The sequence below is a fragment of the Stegostoma tigrinum genome, chromosome 15, assembly GCF_030684315.1.
Source record: "Stegostoma tigrinum isolate sSteTig4 chromosome 15, sSteTig4.hap1, whole genome shotgun sequence".
Lineage (NCBI taxonomy): Eukaryota > Metazoa > Chordata > Chondrichthyes > Orectolobiformes > Stegostomatidae > Stegostoma > Stegostoma tigrinum.
The window spans coordinates 51,789,190-51,804,873 of NC_081368.1; the positions used below are offsets into that span (position 1 = coordinate 51,789,190).

General features: G+C 39.4%; 1 protein-coding gene across 7 annotated transcripts in view; it reads left to right on the plus strand.

Moving 5' to 3' along the window:
* The window catches only part of dacha (dachshund a), a 382,639-nt gene that overhangs the window by 325,174 nt on the left and 41,781 nt on the right, over positions 1-15,684 (plus strand). For all 7 annotated transcript variants that reach the window (XM_048544827.2, XM_048544829.2, XM_048544828.2 and 4 more), the window contains 2 exons: positions 6,483-6,628; positions 11,056-11,203. In XM_048544827.2, the coding sequence (XP_048400784.1) occupies positions 6,483-6,628; positions 11,056-11,203 (294 nt within the window). The remainder of the gene's footprint in view (positions 1-6,482; positions 6,629-11,055; positions 11,204-15,684) is intronic.

Below are 15,684 nucleotides of genomic sequence, written 5' to 3' on the forward strand. Positions count from 1 at the left end.
TTGATTTCTGTATGTTAGTTATACTAGCCTGGTATGCTTAGCTACTCAAAGCTTATTTATGTTTATGCAATTGGATATTTTGTTTGTTACTTGGAAAATTTCTTCTTGAACAAGTCACAATTTCTTTTAGTGTACTGACTTGAAGCCTTGGAATTACAATTTGAGAGAAAGCTAGCCTTCAACAAAAACAGGTTGTAAGCATTTCAGCAAATATTTAAAAAAGGAACAATGCAACTAAATTGAGTGTTGGACCTCTAGACATTGGGTTTGGGAATTAATAATGGAAAACCAGGAAATAAGGCAAGCATTGAACAGCCAGAGAGTTGTCAGTCTTCAGGATAGATGACATGGATAATTTCCCAGACGTATTCAAAAACCGGGAAGTGAAAGTGAAGGAAGAACTTAAAAGTCAATTATTAGTGTGGAAAAAGTGAAACCGAAAGAATTGAGGATGCTGTAAATCAGGAACAAAAACAGAAGTTGCTGGAAAAGCTCAGCAGGTCTGGCAGCATCTGTGAAAAAAAATCAGAGTTAATATTTCAGGAAAATTTTCGGTGGAAAAAAGTGTCTGGAAAACTATAAGTCCCAGCCCCATGGCTTGTTAAGAACACAAGATGGAGGCATCCCAGGCTTGTAAAAGAAGTGGCTGGAGAGATGGTTAGAGGTATTGGTTATAATCATTAAATTCTAAAGAAAATAGCTATCATAATTTTCCTTACGAAATGAGGGAGACAAGAAGCAGGAAACCATAGGCCAGCTAGCCTAACATTGGTCATATGGAAGTTGTTACAATCCATTTAAAGGTTATACCAGGATAATAAGAGCACAATGGGATCAGGCAGAATTAACATTTTATGAAGGAGAGATCATGTTAATCACTTTATCAAGATCTTTGAGGAAGTACCAAGCAAGGTAGAGAAAGAAGAACCTGCAGATGTTGTAAGCATGAATTTCTAAGAGCATTTGATAAAGGTGTGACAAACTTTACTCCACAAAGTGAAAGCTTATGGTGTAGAGAATGACATGAGTACATTACAAAGGATTAGTTAACAGGAAGCAAGGAGTTGAGAAAGATAGGTTATCAGATTGGTGAGCAGTGACTAGTGGATTGTTAAAGGGAGAAGTTTTGGAATCTCAACTTTTGCAATCTATATCAATGACTTGGATGTAGCTAAATTTCCCAGTGACACCAAGATAGGTAGAAAACTAAGTTGTGAAGAGGACATGAGTCCAGAAAAGATTACAGGTAGGTTAAATGAATGGGCACAAATTTGGCAGATGGAGTTTAAATGTAGGAATATTTAATCTTAGGTTGCAGAATATCTGGTGCAGAAGATTCTAGAGACCCTTCAACAAGAATCACAGAATGTTATTGAGTAGTTACAGAAGGTGTTTGGGAAGGGAAATAGAATGATGGTGTTTATAACAGGGGGAATGGGGTGTAAAAACAGGAACGTTTTACTGCACCTGTACAGGACTTTGGTGAGACCACATCTGGAGTATTTTGAACAATTTCAGCCATTGTATTTGGAAAAGCAGTGTTAGTGTTTGAAGATAATAAAATGTGAGGCTGGATGAACACAGCAGGCCAAGCAGCATCTCAGGAGCACAAAAGCTGACGTTTCGGGCCTAGACCCTTCATCAGAGAGGGGGATGGGGAGAGGGAACTGGAATAAATAGGGAGAGAGGGGGAGGCGGACCGAAGATGGAGAGAAAAGAAGATAGGTGGAGAGGTAGGGAGGGGATAGGTCAGTCCAGGGAAGACGGACAGGTCAAGGAGGTGGGATGAGGTTAGTAGATAGATGGGGGTGCGGCTTGGGGTGGGAGGAAGGGATGGGTGAGAGGAAGAACCGATTAGGGAGGCAGAGACAGGTTGGACTGGTTTTGGGATGCAGTGGGTGGGGGGGGGGAAGAACTGGGCTGGTTGTGTGGTGCAGTGGGGGGAGGGGACGAACTGGGCTGGTTTAGGGATGCAGTAGGGGAAGGGGAGATTTTGAAACTGGTGAAGTCCACATTGATACCATTAGGCTGCAGGGTTCCCAGGCGGAATATGAGTTGCTGTTCCTGCAACCTTCGGGTGGCATCATTAGTGTTTGAAGCTGTTCTGAGAAAGTTCACTTGACTGAATCTTAGGACAAAGGGGTTAGTTTATGTGAAAAAGGTCATGCAGGTTAGGCCTATACTCATTGGAGTTTAAAAGAATGAGGTGTTCTTCACAATGCATACTAATCCTGAGGGGACTTGATAGAGTGGATACCAGGGAGTTTCCTCTAGAGGGGACCAGTATAAAAATAAGAGATCTCAGTTGTATAGTCGAGCAGAGGAGAATTTTCGAGAGACATTGGTTTGAAGGTACGAGACAGAGGGTGGTGGTGGACTGCCTGTGACCAAAGGTGTGCTGCTAGGATTGGTGCTGTTTCCACTGCTTATTGCCATTTATGTAAATTATTTGGATCTGAATTTAGGAGGTTTGGTTAGTAAGTTTGCGGATGACACCAAAATTGGCGGTAGTGGACGAAGAAGTAGTTTATTACAGAGTACAATGGCACCTTGGTCTGATGGGCCAAGGAGTGGCAGATGGAGTTTAATCTGGATAAACTTGAGGTGTTGCCAAACAAAGAGACCTCAGTGTGCAGATTCATAGTTCCTTGGAAAGTTAAGTCCTAGTAGACAGGATATTGAAGAAGGCATTTGGTATGCTTGCCTTTACTGGTCAGTTCCTTACGTATAGGAGTTGTGACATCATGTTGCAGCTGTACTGGACATTAGTTAGGCCACAGGAAGGGGTTAGAGGGATATGGACCAAATGCTGGCAAATGATACAAGATTAATTTAGCATATCTGGTCAGCGTAGATGAGTTTAACTGATGTGTTTGTTTCCATACTGTACATCTCTATGACTCCAGTCCATGGAATTCTCTTCACTTGAGTACAGCGGAGGGAGTGAATTTATTCCAGGCTGAGGGTCAAGGGTTTATGGGGGACCAATCAGGGAAGAGGAATTGAGATAGCACTTGGATCAGTCACAATCTTATTGAATGGTGGAGTAGGAAGAAGGATAAAAATAGTCTGCTCCTTCTCTAAGTCCTATTTTCCTTCAGTTGTGACTTTCGAGGTGGATTGTCCCGAAGCTACATTTCCAAAAAGGTGTGAAATGATATATTCAAGTAGAGTGAAGATTTTAATTTTCTAATAGCAAGTGATCACCTTAATGATGAGGAAATTTTCACAGCATGTTTTGCTTTCATTTTCTAGCTGACATTTCTATTGTTTACTGACAATTAAAACACAAGGTTGGCTTATAAGAAATACTTGCTGGTTCCCATTGAACAGACTTCCTTTGCTAATGTTATGGAACAACTTCAGGGTAGCTGTATCCCAGTGTGCGGAATTTAAAGTTGGCAATGGGGTTGGAGCAGTTTTGCTCGCCTGCTACCTGAAGTCTCTTCCTCCCTCCCCCTGCCATTGGCCTGACCATGCAGAAGCAGGAAGGCAGTGATGTTCCCTCATGGCCAAAAGCTCATGTGTTCACAATTGTAGCATCCTCCGTTTGAGTCAGAAGACTGGATTCAAGTATCACCTGCTTCAGAGATATGTAACAGCATCACTGAACAGACTGATTGGAAAGTACAAGAAAAAAGTCCCTCCTGCCTGAATAAATGCTCCCAGCCCACCAGGAGGTATGAACTTTTGCCCCAATATGTGAAAAGTAAATTATTGTAAACTAAATTACATCACTGAAACAGACTGAGATCACTTAGGCATTTAAGCACTTGGCAATTTTGTTTTTGAAAACCATGTTGCTGGCAGTCAGGATGATGAAAGAGGAAGGGGCAGGAGGTAAAGTTGGTTAATTATGATAAACAGCATTCTGAAGCATCATCAGAAAAATGCAGATAGATGTACAGATTTTTTTTAAAATCTTAAAGCGAATGTGGTGTTCTTTTCAAATAGAATAGAATTTTGAAATATAATACTATGAAATTTTCTTCCGCTGGGAGATAGAGAGAGGAGTAGTGAGAATGGGAAACGGTCGGATGACTTGGACCTGGAGAAAATCTCATTTCCCTTCTGACCAGCACACCAATTAAGCACCAAAGAAGGAGATGCAGAGGGGCCTCCTGACTGGCTAGCAATTACATCTTTCAAGTGGTTAGTTAACTGATCATTTAAAGGGTCTTATCTCACCACCTCTCCCATTACCTGTGTTCTTGGCAGGGGAGAATAGTGCTGGTGACGTGACTGCTCAGTTTTTGGGGGAAGGTGGAGGTTAGAAAGGGTCTCCACATGTCCTAATTTCAGGGTAATCAGAGTCATGGTTAAGGACAAGGAGATTGCTAAAAGCCACCACTCTGCTCATGTCTCTGATATCTCCCTCCCTGTTACCTCCACTCTGAGAGACACGTGATTTACTATCCCACCAACTGAGATTAGAATGAGGAAGCTGCAGTCTCAAGCTGGGATGCTACTGTTGGCGTCGAGAACTCCCCTAACCAGTCCTTAACAAGCTGATTGCCAAGAATGGTACATGATCCAGTGAGCAGTGGAAGCAGGGAGTTAGTTAGCTTCAACTCTTCTGTTTAGTTATTAAAAAGGGAAAATATCTTCCTTTGTTTTGAAATCATATTGCTAGGAAATGAATCTTACTCACAGTTATTGACGTTTGCTGGAAAATCCTGCAACAGTGCAGACATGCAGCCCAGAAAATTTATATGATCTTGTATTTTATCAGCAGTATTTGTTTTACATTGCAGTTTTCAGGCTATTTTGCACTGAATTATTTCAGCAGTGACAACTGTAGATTGAAGAGCAACTACACTAGTCCAAGTCCGCAGCACAGCTTGCACTGCGGAGGCAGAATTCCTGGCAACTTTGCAAACATTTTCAGTGACTGAAACAAAACAAAAAAAAATGAATTTTTAAACAACAGGAAGGCATTTAATAAAAGGATGACAAGCAATCGAGTAGATACCAGCCGAAACACGGATGACTTTATCCTCACTGAATTATTGGATTGGAGATGGATTAATCAAAGCTGTTCGCTTATGGCAAAGAAGTATTGAAATAGATACAGCTCAAACTATATTGATCATTGAATTTGAAGCATTGCAAAAACATTACAAACCATTAACTGTGGTCAGTATAGAAAAGCACTCAATTCAGTGTGGCAATCAGAAAACTGGGAAGTTGTCTATTTAGAGTTGAATATGCATTTTATTTTGGTTTCCTAAAGTCATTTTTCAGAACTTCTGACCATATATCATGCGTTGAGTTAGTATAACAAGACAGGTTCAGCCTTGGACATTACTAGGAGAATTGTTAATAGTTAACTGCCAGCAGGAGTGATTTATCTTGCCGTGATGGTGGAACTCTTCAGTCAGGACAGAAAGTTTGGACAATGTCAAGGAGATTCAAGCAACTAATCTACCGCTGTACAGACAAATGGCCAATTATCGAGCTAATGGGATGTGGAAAGATAGCTTGTAACAAACACAGAAGTAGATATAATTTACAGCTAAGATATTACTTAGTACTGCAGTGCCCTGAAACAGGCATTATATATGTTAGCTCCAACTGAATTAGTCAATCACTAGAATGGTATTTTTCAGGCCAGGTGTGACCTCAGGTTTTTCTTCAGTGAACACAGGTAAAGAGAAGTGAATGGCAAGATTACATAAACTATGTTTTCTTAATTTTGATCTGTGAATCAAACATAATGCTGTGAATAAAATGTTTGAAGATTCATTTTTACAGATCAAGGGGTGCTTTTCGACATGCAATTAGGAATCAAATGTCTAATTATGGAGTAACAATGGGAAGTAATGTGTTATTGCTAAACATTGAATCATCAAGAGGGTTTGAGAAATTAAAATTTGGACAATATCCATATCAACTTGTGCTTTTTTAAAAAAAAAGTACCGTGCTAATTAGTTGGGAGCTCAAGCAGCAGGAGCTATAACTTCTATCCAAGACTATTCAGGCATTTTCCAGTGACAAGTGATGTATTTTCTAAAGCATGTTGGCTAAACTGGTGATTTGTTTAAATGTTTGCACAATGCTGTTTTTATATTTGGCAGGATACATATATCCCACATAACGGGAATATAAATTCACTTACAAATTCTCAAAGGAGAAGTGGTGGACAGAGTTCTGATGACATTTATTTATTGCACTGCTGTATCACAGACTAGTTTCTTTCTCAATAATTGCTTTACCCATGTAGACAATGCGTCAACTTCAAAACACCATTTATAAGTTCATACATAATCAAATAACTGAAAGGCTAACGGGATGCAAGGGTACACAAGGCTGATTTCAACTTTTTAATCTCTTCTCTGTAAGTGAAATAATTGTTAGCTTGATCATTCCAGTTAGGAAAGCATACTGCTTAACATGGATTTCATGCACTAGAATTGTACTGTTATCTATTCTGAATATTCCATACTTTCATCACTTAATGATTCAATTTCTGTGCTATGTAGATGAGACTCAGCTCATGATGCCTGCCATTAGATCCAGCATCGAGAAGTTTCACATGGCTGGGCAAGCCTTGCCTCCTGGGTTTCCTGCTCCATTTTTATTTGCTGATGGACTATCTTCAATAGAAACACTTCTAACCAATATTCAGGTAAACTAAAATAGCATCAAAAAGCTATGGATGAGAAAGACAATGGACATTACTGTGTGTTTATTGTGAGCTAATGGTTTGCTAAGCAACCCACGAAGTGCCCATCAGTCCCATTGTTTTCAAATTATGGGAAGAAAACCCTGCTGGGCAGATGCAGTGGCAGCTGAAGGCAAGGACATCCATAAATGTGAATTTGAACTGCCTCATGTAAAAGTAAGATGAAACATTTATTGTATTTTTAGCAAAATTGTAATAATTAGCTAGCTACAAACAGCAAATACAAGTAACAAACAGCAGTAAGAACCTGCATTTATATAGTCACCTTAATGTAGAAAAATTAAGCCATTGTGCTTCATGTAATGTATAAACAAAATGAACACTGAGCTGAGGTGATGCCTTATGCTTAATCAAAAGGGGCAGAAGAGAGAGATATTGCATAATGGAGGTGATTGAGGCCTCTGGTCTTTGGGGAAGACCACTAAACTAAGTACTATTCAGGCACTTAGCAAAGTGATTGCATGCCCCAGTGATCAAGGACACCGAGGGCCCAGCTAACAAGAGCTGGTGGTCAGAGATTGGCTGTTCTTCATCACTGTGTGGAGCCATTGGTAGGAGGCTGGTGCAGGGTGTCTGTTGGCAGTACAACACCAACCAAAGACCTGGGATCGTTGATGGCACAGGCGAGTGAAAGTAGGAAGCGGGGAGGAGTGGAGTTCACACAGGATCCGTTACAAAGGCATGGAGATGGTCCTCAGGAGCCCCTTCCACCATCCCCCCCCCTCCCCATGTGGGGATTCCTCGAGCAGATACCAAGTGCCTTTGAACTTGGAAGCATGGAGGACCGTAGAGATCAAAAACAGGGAGGTTATGCTGGAGCTATATAAAATGTCGATGAGGCTATTGCTATTATCTACAGCTCTGGAAGCCAAAGATTGGATAGACTGGTGTTGTTTTCATTAGATCAGAGGAGACCGATTTGGTGGGGGAGCGGTGGGAACATGATTGAGATGTATAAAACTATGAGGGGCATAAAGAAAGTAGACTGAAAAGAACTTTTCTCCCTCTTGGTGGAAGGACTGATAACCAGCTTAGCATTTCAGCAAGCAATTAATTGGCAGCAAGTTGTATAGAAGAAACAAATTCACCTACAGAGGAAAAGATGAAGGTGGAATTAACGTGTGTAACAAATTATTGATGCTATTATCTAAATATTTCAAAGTGCACTTTAAAGGATTGATTATCTTGAAACAATATGCAGTATCATATTTTAGCTGACAACACAAATTAAATCAATGGGGTCAGTTAAAGTTGCAGAATGCAATACAGAAGTGTACAGTTGCTGTCCAAATCAAAGCTCACGAGAATAAAAATGAAGTAATTTTACAGTAAAGTTGATTGTTGCAACATTTATGTGAATTAGCCTATAAATATAGCTGTTATCTCTTTTAAAAATCCAGATAGCAGTGCAAATTAAAGCGATGTCTTCAACTAACTGACCTCCAAAACAAAATGAAGTTGATTTCTTTTTAAAAAGGAAATCTCGCTGTACCCTGGTTTGCTTCATTGTAATGTGCTCCATTATATTCCTAGTTACAGTGCAGCAGTATTAGTCCTTGATAACGTGATCAACCTATAAATTGATGTGAATTCTATTTGCTTTTTTATTTCTATTAATAAAGTCTAAAAGAAGAGTGTGCACATCAATTGTGTCTTCGTCCTGCAGTAAGCACTGAAGTGAGATACATTTAAAAGTTTATTGGGCATCCACTATCTTTTAGATAAGAAATGGACTTGTATTCATACATCATTCTCTTACACATACACCTTGGTGATTGCGTCCAGGAACCTCTTCAGATGCTGTAGTATTTTCACATTTCTGTTAAATTTCCCAGTTTATTTTAATTAATTGGTTTTGGCTTCTTCATCCTATTTTTTCCATGTTTTTCCTCTTCTCAATGCTTTTGTTTGCCCAACATCATCGTTCTTCCTCCTGCTGAAGAAGTGTCCGATTTCTGTCATTTATCCATCATGTGTGTTCATTAATTCCATAACTTTCATTCTGAAGTTGATTCTTGATACATCATGAGCAACACATGCATTCTAAACAGATGATCCCTGGCAAAGTATTGAGACCCCATGCTTGGGAATGAAATTTAACTTTAGTAGAGACAAAATGGCACAATAATTATCGGTTAGGATGTGTTACTGCCAATTTTGTGACCTGAATTTAAACTTGCATTGCTCTGAGGAGTTTGGCATTCAGTTAATTCACTTGTAGTTACCGAAGCTGGGGCAATATTTTGCAGAATAGAATAGAATTACTGTGGAAGTCTGGTTAAGGCAATTTTAAAGACAGATGAAGTGCTGTTTTCCATAACTCTAGTGCATCAGTGAAGCTATCCAAATGTAACCAGGCTTAACAAATTCACAATAAAAAGATAGATGTGATCCAAAATGTTTTTGCTTAACTAAAAAGATGACTGATAGACTAATTTCTAGTTTCAAAAAAAAAGAGAGTTTTACCTAATAAGATTTAAGGATATCAAATTGTCCTGGCTGAAAGAAAGTCACTTAATCAGCCTGGCCCGTAATCATGTCCCAAATGGTCACAAATCACAGCCCTTTAGAGCTTGTATTTAGCTTAACAGATTTCCAACAACTTTCCACATCGCGATACTGATTGAGCAATCCACTGGGATCTTGTTTTTGTTGTGGAATAGGCTTGAATATAATCCCTTCCTCCCTTAAAAAAATGCAGACCTAATCACAGGAAGCAGTGATGCAACAAATATGGAAAATTGTAGTTAATAATGATTAATTGTATCATTAGCCTTTCAACATCTCATGTGTTGCATAATAAATAACATCGACATGGGCTCAGTCTAATTAAACACATTGTATTTTTTAATTTAAAATCATTTGGATAATGTGTACAATCCCTAGCCTAGTTTTTGGTGGTGAATCCAATTTAAATATGGTATTAAAAAAGGTGCTTCCAAGGTTGGCATGTTCAGTAGGTTGTTTCCTTGATTAAGAGTTTGTAGGCAGCTTTCTCTTTTGAAACTTATTTTGCAAGATTTCAGTAGTTCTTAATCCTATCAGCTCAATGTTCAATTTCTCCAATGTGGTGTCATCAGCTTTCTCACAAGGTTCTCAGAACCTCTGCACCTATATTCCTTCCTATACTATACTAACAGCACAGTTTCTTTGCAAAAAAAAACCCTACTCCTTAACAATTGAATCTTCAACTTTGTTTCAAATGACATTTGATCACATTACCCTTTCAGCTATCACCACCAGCTGCATATCACTTAGGTATATTAATGCAAATTTATTCTACCTGCGCTGCCTTCTCCATAAACAGTGATAGTAACTGTTAACTTGTTGAAATATTTGTTTGCCATATCTCTTCTTGCTTTCAATCATCTTCCACCCATTATCCTGTATTTAATTCAGCAATGCTTGCTGTAGCTTTTTCCTTCTACTTCATAAATACAAAAAATATTTTGCTTTGCACAGAGAGCACCAAGCTCAAGATTCTTACGTATTCTTTGGAAAATGCTTAAAACTGAAAGGATATTAATATTTTATAGAGCAACTGCAGTACAGAAAACAAGTGTGCACTGCATAAGCTCTCAAGAGTTTAGCTCTGCATGTTTAAAGAAAAAAATGCTTTAAAATTGTTGCAAAATTATTCAAGTATGGATGATAACATTGAGGATGCACAGGCATTTTAGTATTTTGGTTAGTATTTCAGGTTGTGTGAAGTAGTGGGGAAGTCATGTGTGGCCAACCTGTATTCAGAGATTAGTCATTCCATAATGGTAGGATCTTTGACAAATAACTAAACTATTATCCAGTAAAAGAAGACTTGGCTGTCACAAGACATTTGCTTAACTCAGTTGTAATTTTGCATTGGTTCTGGACCAAACAAAAACTTCCTTTTCCCACTTTGGGCCTATACATATTTGTTATTTTCACCCAAGAAAAGTTACCCAGCACTTTGCAGACCCATAGTTTGCATTGCCTGTAATTATGGTGATCAGACAGACAGCTACAACCTTCAAGATACAGGACCTTTGAAAACTGTCAAAAGGCTGGAGATCTAAAGCACTTATTGTTTTGCATAAATTCAGATTGAAAATGGATCACATCTAGTTAGACCACTAGATCTGATCAGAGATGAACATTGATGGTAATTTTATTTCCTCTCTCAAAAAGGTGGGATTTCAAATATTTTGGATGTTTCATAATACACTGTGCTGTACTTTCAATGGCACCATTCATAAATCAGAGTGATAGGTAGAAGGTGATGATAGTGAAAATATGCAAAAGCATGTTTCTGTTTCCAGACTTGTATTAAGGATCTAAATTGTGTTACTGAGGTATAGACGCTCTCACTTCAGCGTTATTTTGTGATTGTTTAGGGCCTGCTGAAGGTGGCTGTTGACAACGCACGTGTGCAGGAAAAGCAGATACAACAGGAGAAGAAAGAACTCAAACTGGAGCTGTTCAGGGAGAGAGAAATGAGAGAAACCTTAGAGCGGCAACTCACAGCAGAACAGCACAATAGAGGTAGGTGTCATTTAAATCAAGCTGGTGAAAAAACTGATAACAATCAAAAACAGTCCTCATGAAGCTTAGTATTCTGCTTGAGTTAGACTTGGCTCGATGACTGTTCATATACAAAGATAACAATGAGTGCATAAGATGGAAAAGGCTACCAGCTCAATAGGGGATAAAGCCCTTATGGACAAATGATAGCAGCACCAAGGTCCTGACAATGAATTCCAGAGAGTGACATTGCCACATTTTCCTTCAGCATCATCAGACTACAAGTTCAGTTGCATAAGTAATCAAAAGGAGGTGCCAAACCTCAGAAGTTGTGCGACAAGGATCCTTGGAATAAATAGAAAGACTTTGTTACTGCAGCAAGTTTTGGTCTTGGGTTAATATTTGGCATCCTGGCAGCAGCCACAATACCTTTATTTTGTAATAAAACCACAAGAACTGTGGACGCTGTAAATCAGGAACAAAGCGAAGTTGCTGGAAAAGCTCAGCAGGTCTGGCAGCATCTTCTGAGGAAGGGTCTTCAGACCTGAAACATTAACTCTGTTTTCTCCTCCACAGATGTTGCCAGACCTGCGGATCTTTTCGAGCAACTTTGTTTTTGTGACCTTTATTCTGTGTCGGCCCACTGTGCCACCAATATTTCAGTGACCTAAACCCTGGATAATAGGAACTGACCACTCACCCTGGCTCATACATGCAATCCATTCACACTTGGGTGTTATGCAATGAGAGCTGTGCTGCCATATGCAATATTATCAAACCGTTAGAATGGTCCCACCACACTTCCATTGGTTACTCAATATGGAGAAGACTTGAAATAGTTGGCAGAGCCAGGTCATCATATCTGGCCATCGTCTTCTATATCCTATACAACCCTTTCCCTCAGTAGGCCACTGCACCTCCCTTTCTGCACGTACCCAGAACAAGAAGCCAAGGAGGATCAAGAGGATTCAGCCAACTCAGCAGCTTTCCAACACATAATCCAAGATTGGTTCATGTAAAGAGTCAAAGCAGCCTCAATTCCCCAAATTATAACAGCCTTTCCCTTCCCTGAAATGGCCGAGTTTATAGCACTGTCCCTTTGAAATGGCTTGGGAGTGGAACACAAAAGTCAGAAATTGTTACCTCCAGCAGTACGGATGCACGAGGAGTTTAATCAAGGCCTCACCCACGCTCTCTGCTGGATGCAAGAAAGTCCCAAAATGTGATCTTGAAGAGCTTGGACGTAGGCACAGTACAATTTAGCTACAGTTGCGGTAAATATTTATACTCCAGTCAGCATAAAAAAAATTCTGATCATTTCCCACAACAGTAATGTGATACTTCTTTATGGAAGTTATTTTGCCACAATGCTTCTTATGTTATGATAGTAGGGGCTATGCTGCAAAATGTACTTCAGTGGATGTAAACTACTGTTTAATGTTATGATCACAAAAGATACTATTAATGTAAATTTTTATTTTTGTCTCTCTATAACTGATCAGCAATGTACTCTAGGTGAGCTGGATCTACAGAATCCTTTTCTCCCTGTTGTGGCTGTGGCCTGCTCATATATAGTGACTGACTGCATGTAAAACCTGCCTTAGCTCTACTGTTGAAAGTAATGTCAGCATCTGAGCTGGTGGCTGAGAGTCTGAGATCAAATGATGATGCTTCATGATGATCATCATCCTCTTGTATTCCTGCATGGCCATGTTGCTGTTCCAGGAAAGAACAAAGGGACGGGAATGTGGAGGATGGGTTTGTTGGGATGCAGCTTGTGAACCAGACGAGTGAAGGATGAGTGGGGATGTGAAAACATGGGTTTGTTACAGTTAGCTTCAGTGGTTTCAATTCCACTCCTGGCAACAGCAACTATTTTGGCCACTCCAATTATGGCTGACACCAGCCCCATCGAGATGAGGAAAATGTCAGTAACTGCTTAACTGTTCATTTAGGTACCCGTGACAATGATTAGGTACCACTTTATACCCTGCAGCTGTTTCCAGGACTTATCCAATTTCTTCTCCAAAACCTTGCTACATTGATGATATTGCCCAGTGAATAACTGTTTTAAGAGAAAAAAGTGTTTTTCCCCTTTAAAATCCCCTCACATTACTTACCTTCTTGAATTTAGCTATGGCGTGTAATAAACCTACATATTACCTACAAGTCTTAATTACTGTTGGGTGAACTGTTACAACGTGGGAAGAGTTAAAACTCACTGTGTCTTTCCTCCTTCAAATTGGCCCATCCTCAAACCTTGTACTGATATTGTAAACCCAACAGGTAGTAAATCTTGGTTGCAAGCCCTCCTTTGTTGTACACTGCATTGATTCACCAACTCTGCCACTCAAGCGTCAATTCCATTGCAGCGTTGAGAACACCAAAATGAAAATCAGCCCACTGCCAATTTTGTCTGGATACTCATGCATAACTTTATCAAATTTACGTTTTTGTTTTGATTTAATTACTTGCAAACAAACTGTGGTATATTGTCTGTCATTCATATAAATTTGCATCCAAATAAACATGTCAGAGAAGTTTTTATTTATATGTTTTAGCGGTGGTATATTCTCCACCGCAACATCTTGAAAAACAATAGTTTATAACCAACAAATAGCTCTCCAGCTGTTGCATTTCATAATATTGATGTTCCTATCATTAGAGCTCTGAGAAACCTGATTCATAAGAACATAAGAAATAGGAACAGGAGTCGGCCATCTGGCTCCTTGAGTCTGGCCCACTCTACTAGATGATGATGGCTGATCTTTTCATGGACTCAGCTCCACTTACCTGCCTGCTCACCATAACCCATAATTAGTGTTCAAAAATCTACCTTTGCCTTAACAACATTCAACAAGGTAGCCTCAACTGCTTCACTGGGCAGGGAATTCCACAGATTGACAACCCTTTGTGTAAAGAAGTTACCCCTCAATTCAGTCATAAGTCTGCTCCCCTTTATTATAAGGCTATGGCTCCTAGTCCTAGTTTCACCGGCCAGTGGAAACAACTTCCCTGCTTCTATCTTGTCTATTCCCTTCATAAATTTATATGTTTCTAAAAGGATCGCCCCTCAATTTTATAAATTCCAATGAGTATGGTCCCTGTCTACTCAATCTCTCCTCATAAGCCAACCCTCTCAACTCCAGAATCAACCTAGTGAATCTCCTCTGTACCCCCTGCACTGCCAGTACATCCTTTCTCAAGTAAAGAGACCAAATCTGTATGCAGTACTCCAGGTGTAACCTCGCTAGCACACGATACAGCTGCAACATAACCTCCCTATTTTTGAACTCCATCCCTCCAGCAATGAAGGACAAAATTCCATTTTTCTTCTTAATTGCTGCACCTGCAAATTGACTTTGCGATTCATGCACAAAGACACCCAGGTCCCTCTGCACAGCAGCATGCTGCAATTTTTCACCATTTAAATAAATAATCCAGTTTACTGTTATTCCTTCCAAAATGGATGACCTCACGTTTACCAACATTGTACTCCATCTGCCAGACCCTTGTCCACTCACTTAGTCTATCTATATCCCTGTGCAGACTTTCAGTATCCTCTGCACACTTTGCTCTACTACTCATTTGTGGCATCTGCAAACTTTGACACACTACATTTGGGACCCAAATCTAAGTTACCTATGTAGTTTCAAATTACATTAATCAAAGTAAAAGTCCTTTTTCATGACTGAAGTTTGTGGATCTAATTTTTAAAAATGGGTTGACATCTTTGTCACAAAATTTGCAGCATTGAAATAGGCAGAAATGCCACAGGTACATTGTAGGAGGAGGAAAGAAGCAAATGTGGTTTTGACGGTTTGCCAAACAGATGTTTAAACTTGTGCTACTGTTCAACATAAAAAGAATCCTGCACTTACTGTTACATGTATAGAGGCGAAGGGAAGTCTAACTGCACCAGTGAGGAATGTTGTCCCCTTCTGGGTGCTGTTTATGGGCAAAAAAGAAAATTAATTTACAATTTAAGCACTGGTGGCTTCTCTCAGTTACCGACATTGCTGACTGGTATTTAAACTGTTGGAGTACCATCAACTTCTAGTTACAGTTTTGACAGCTGTGGTTTCTATCAGTTGCCAGCTTCTGGTTTCAGCAAGTGCAATTATTTTCTTAAAAGGAAAGAAAGACTTGGATCTGTACAATCACTAAGCATTTGTCAGCATCTACCTCCCACCTGCAAGTCACTGCTACTGTCACCTCATTCAAAGATACTTTATACATTATGGGATCAATTTATTCATTAACAATATTGATCCATTTTGGGTGGGAGATGGATTCTAGAATAATATTAAGTACAACCATGCAACACTCAAGTAATAAATGTGGTCTGCCATATTTTGTACATTTGTGTTTCTTAATTAACGATAACTATTCTTAATAGCTTCATATAACCAGTTATGAGATTTACTACTTCTAACAATAGGAGTACAATAAAATCTGGACCCCTTCGATCACTAGATTGTAACGATTACAAAGTTTTGGAG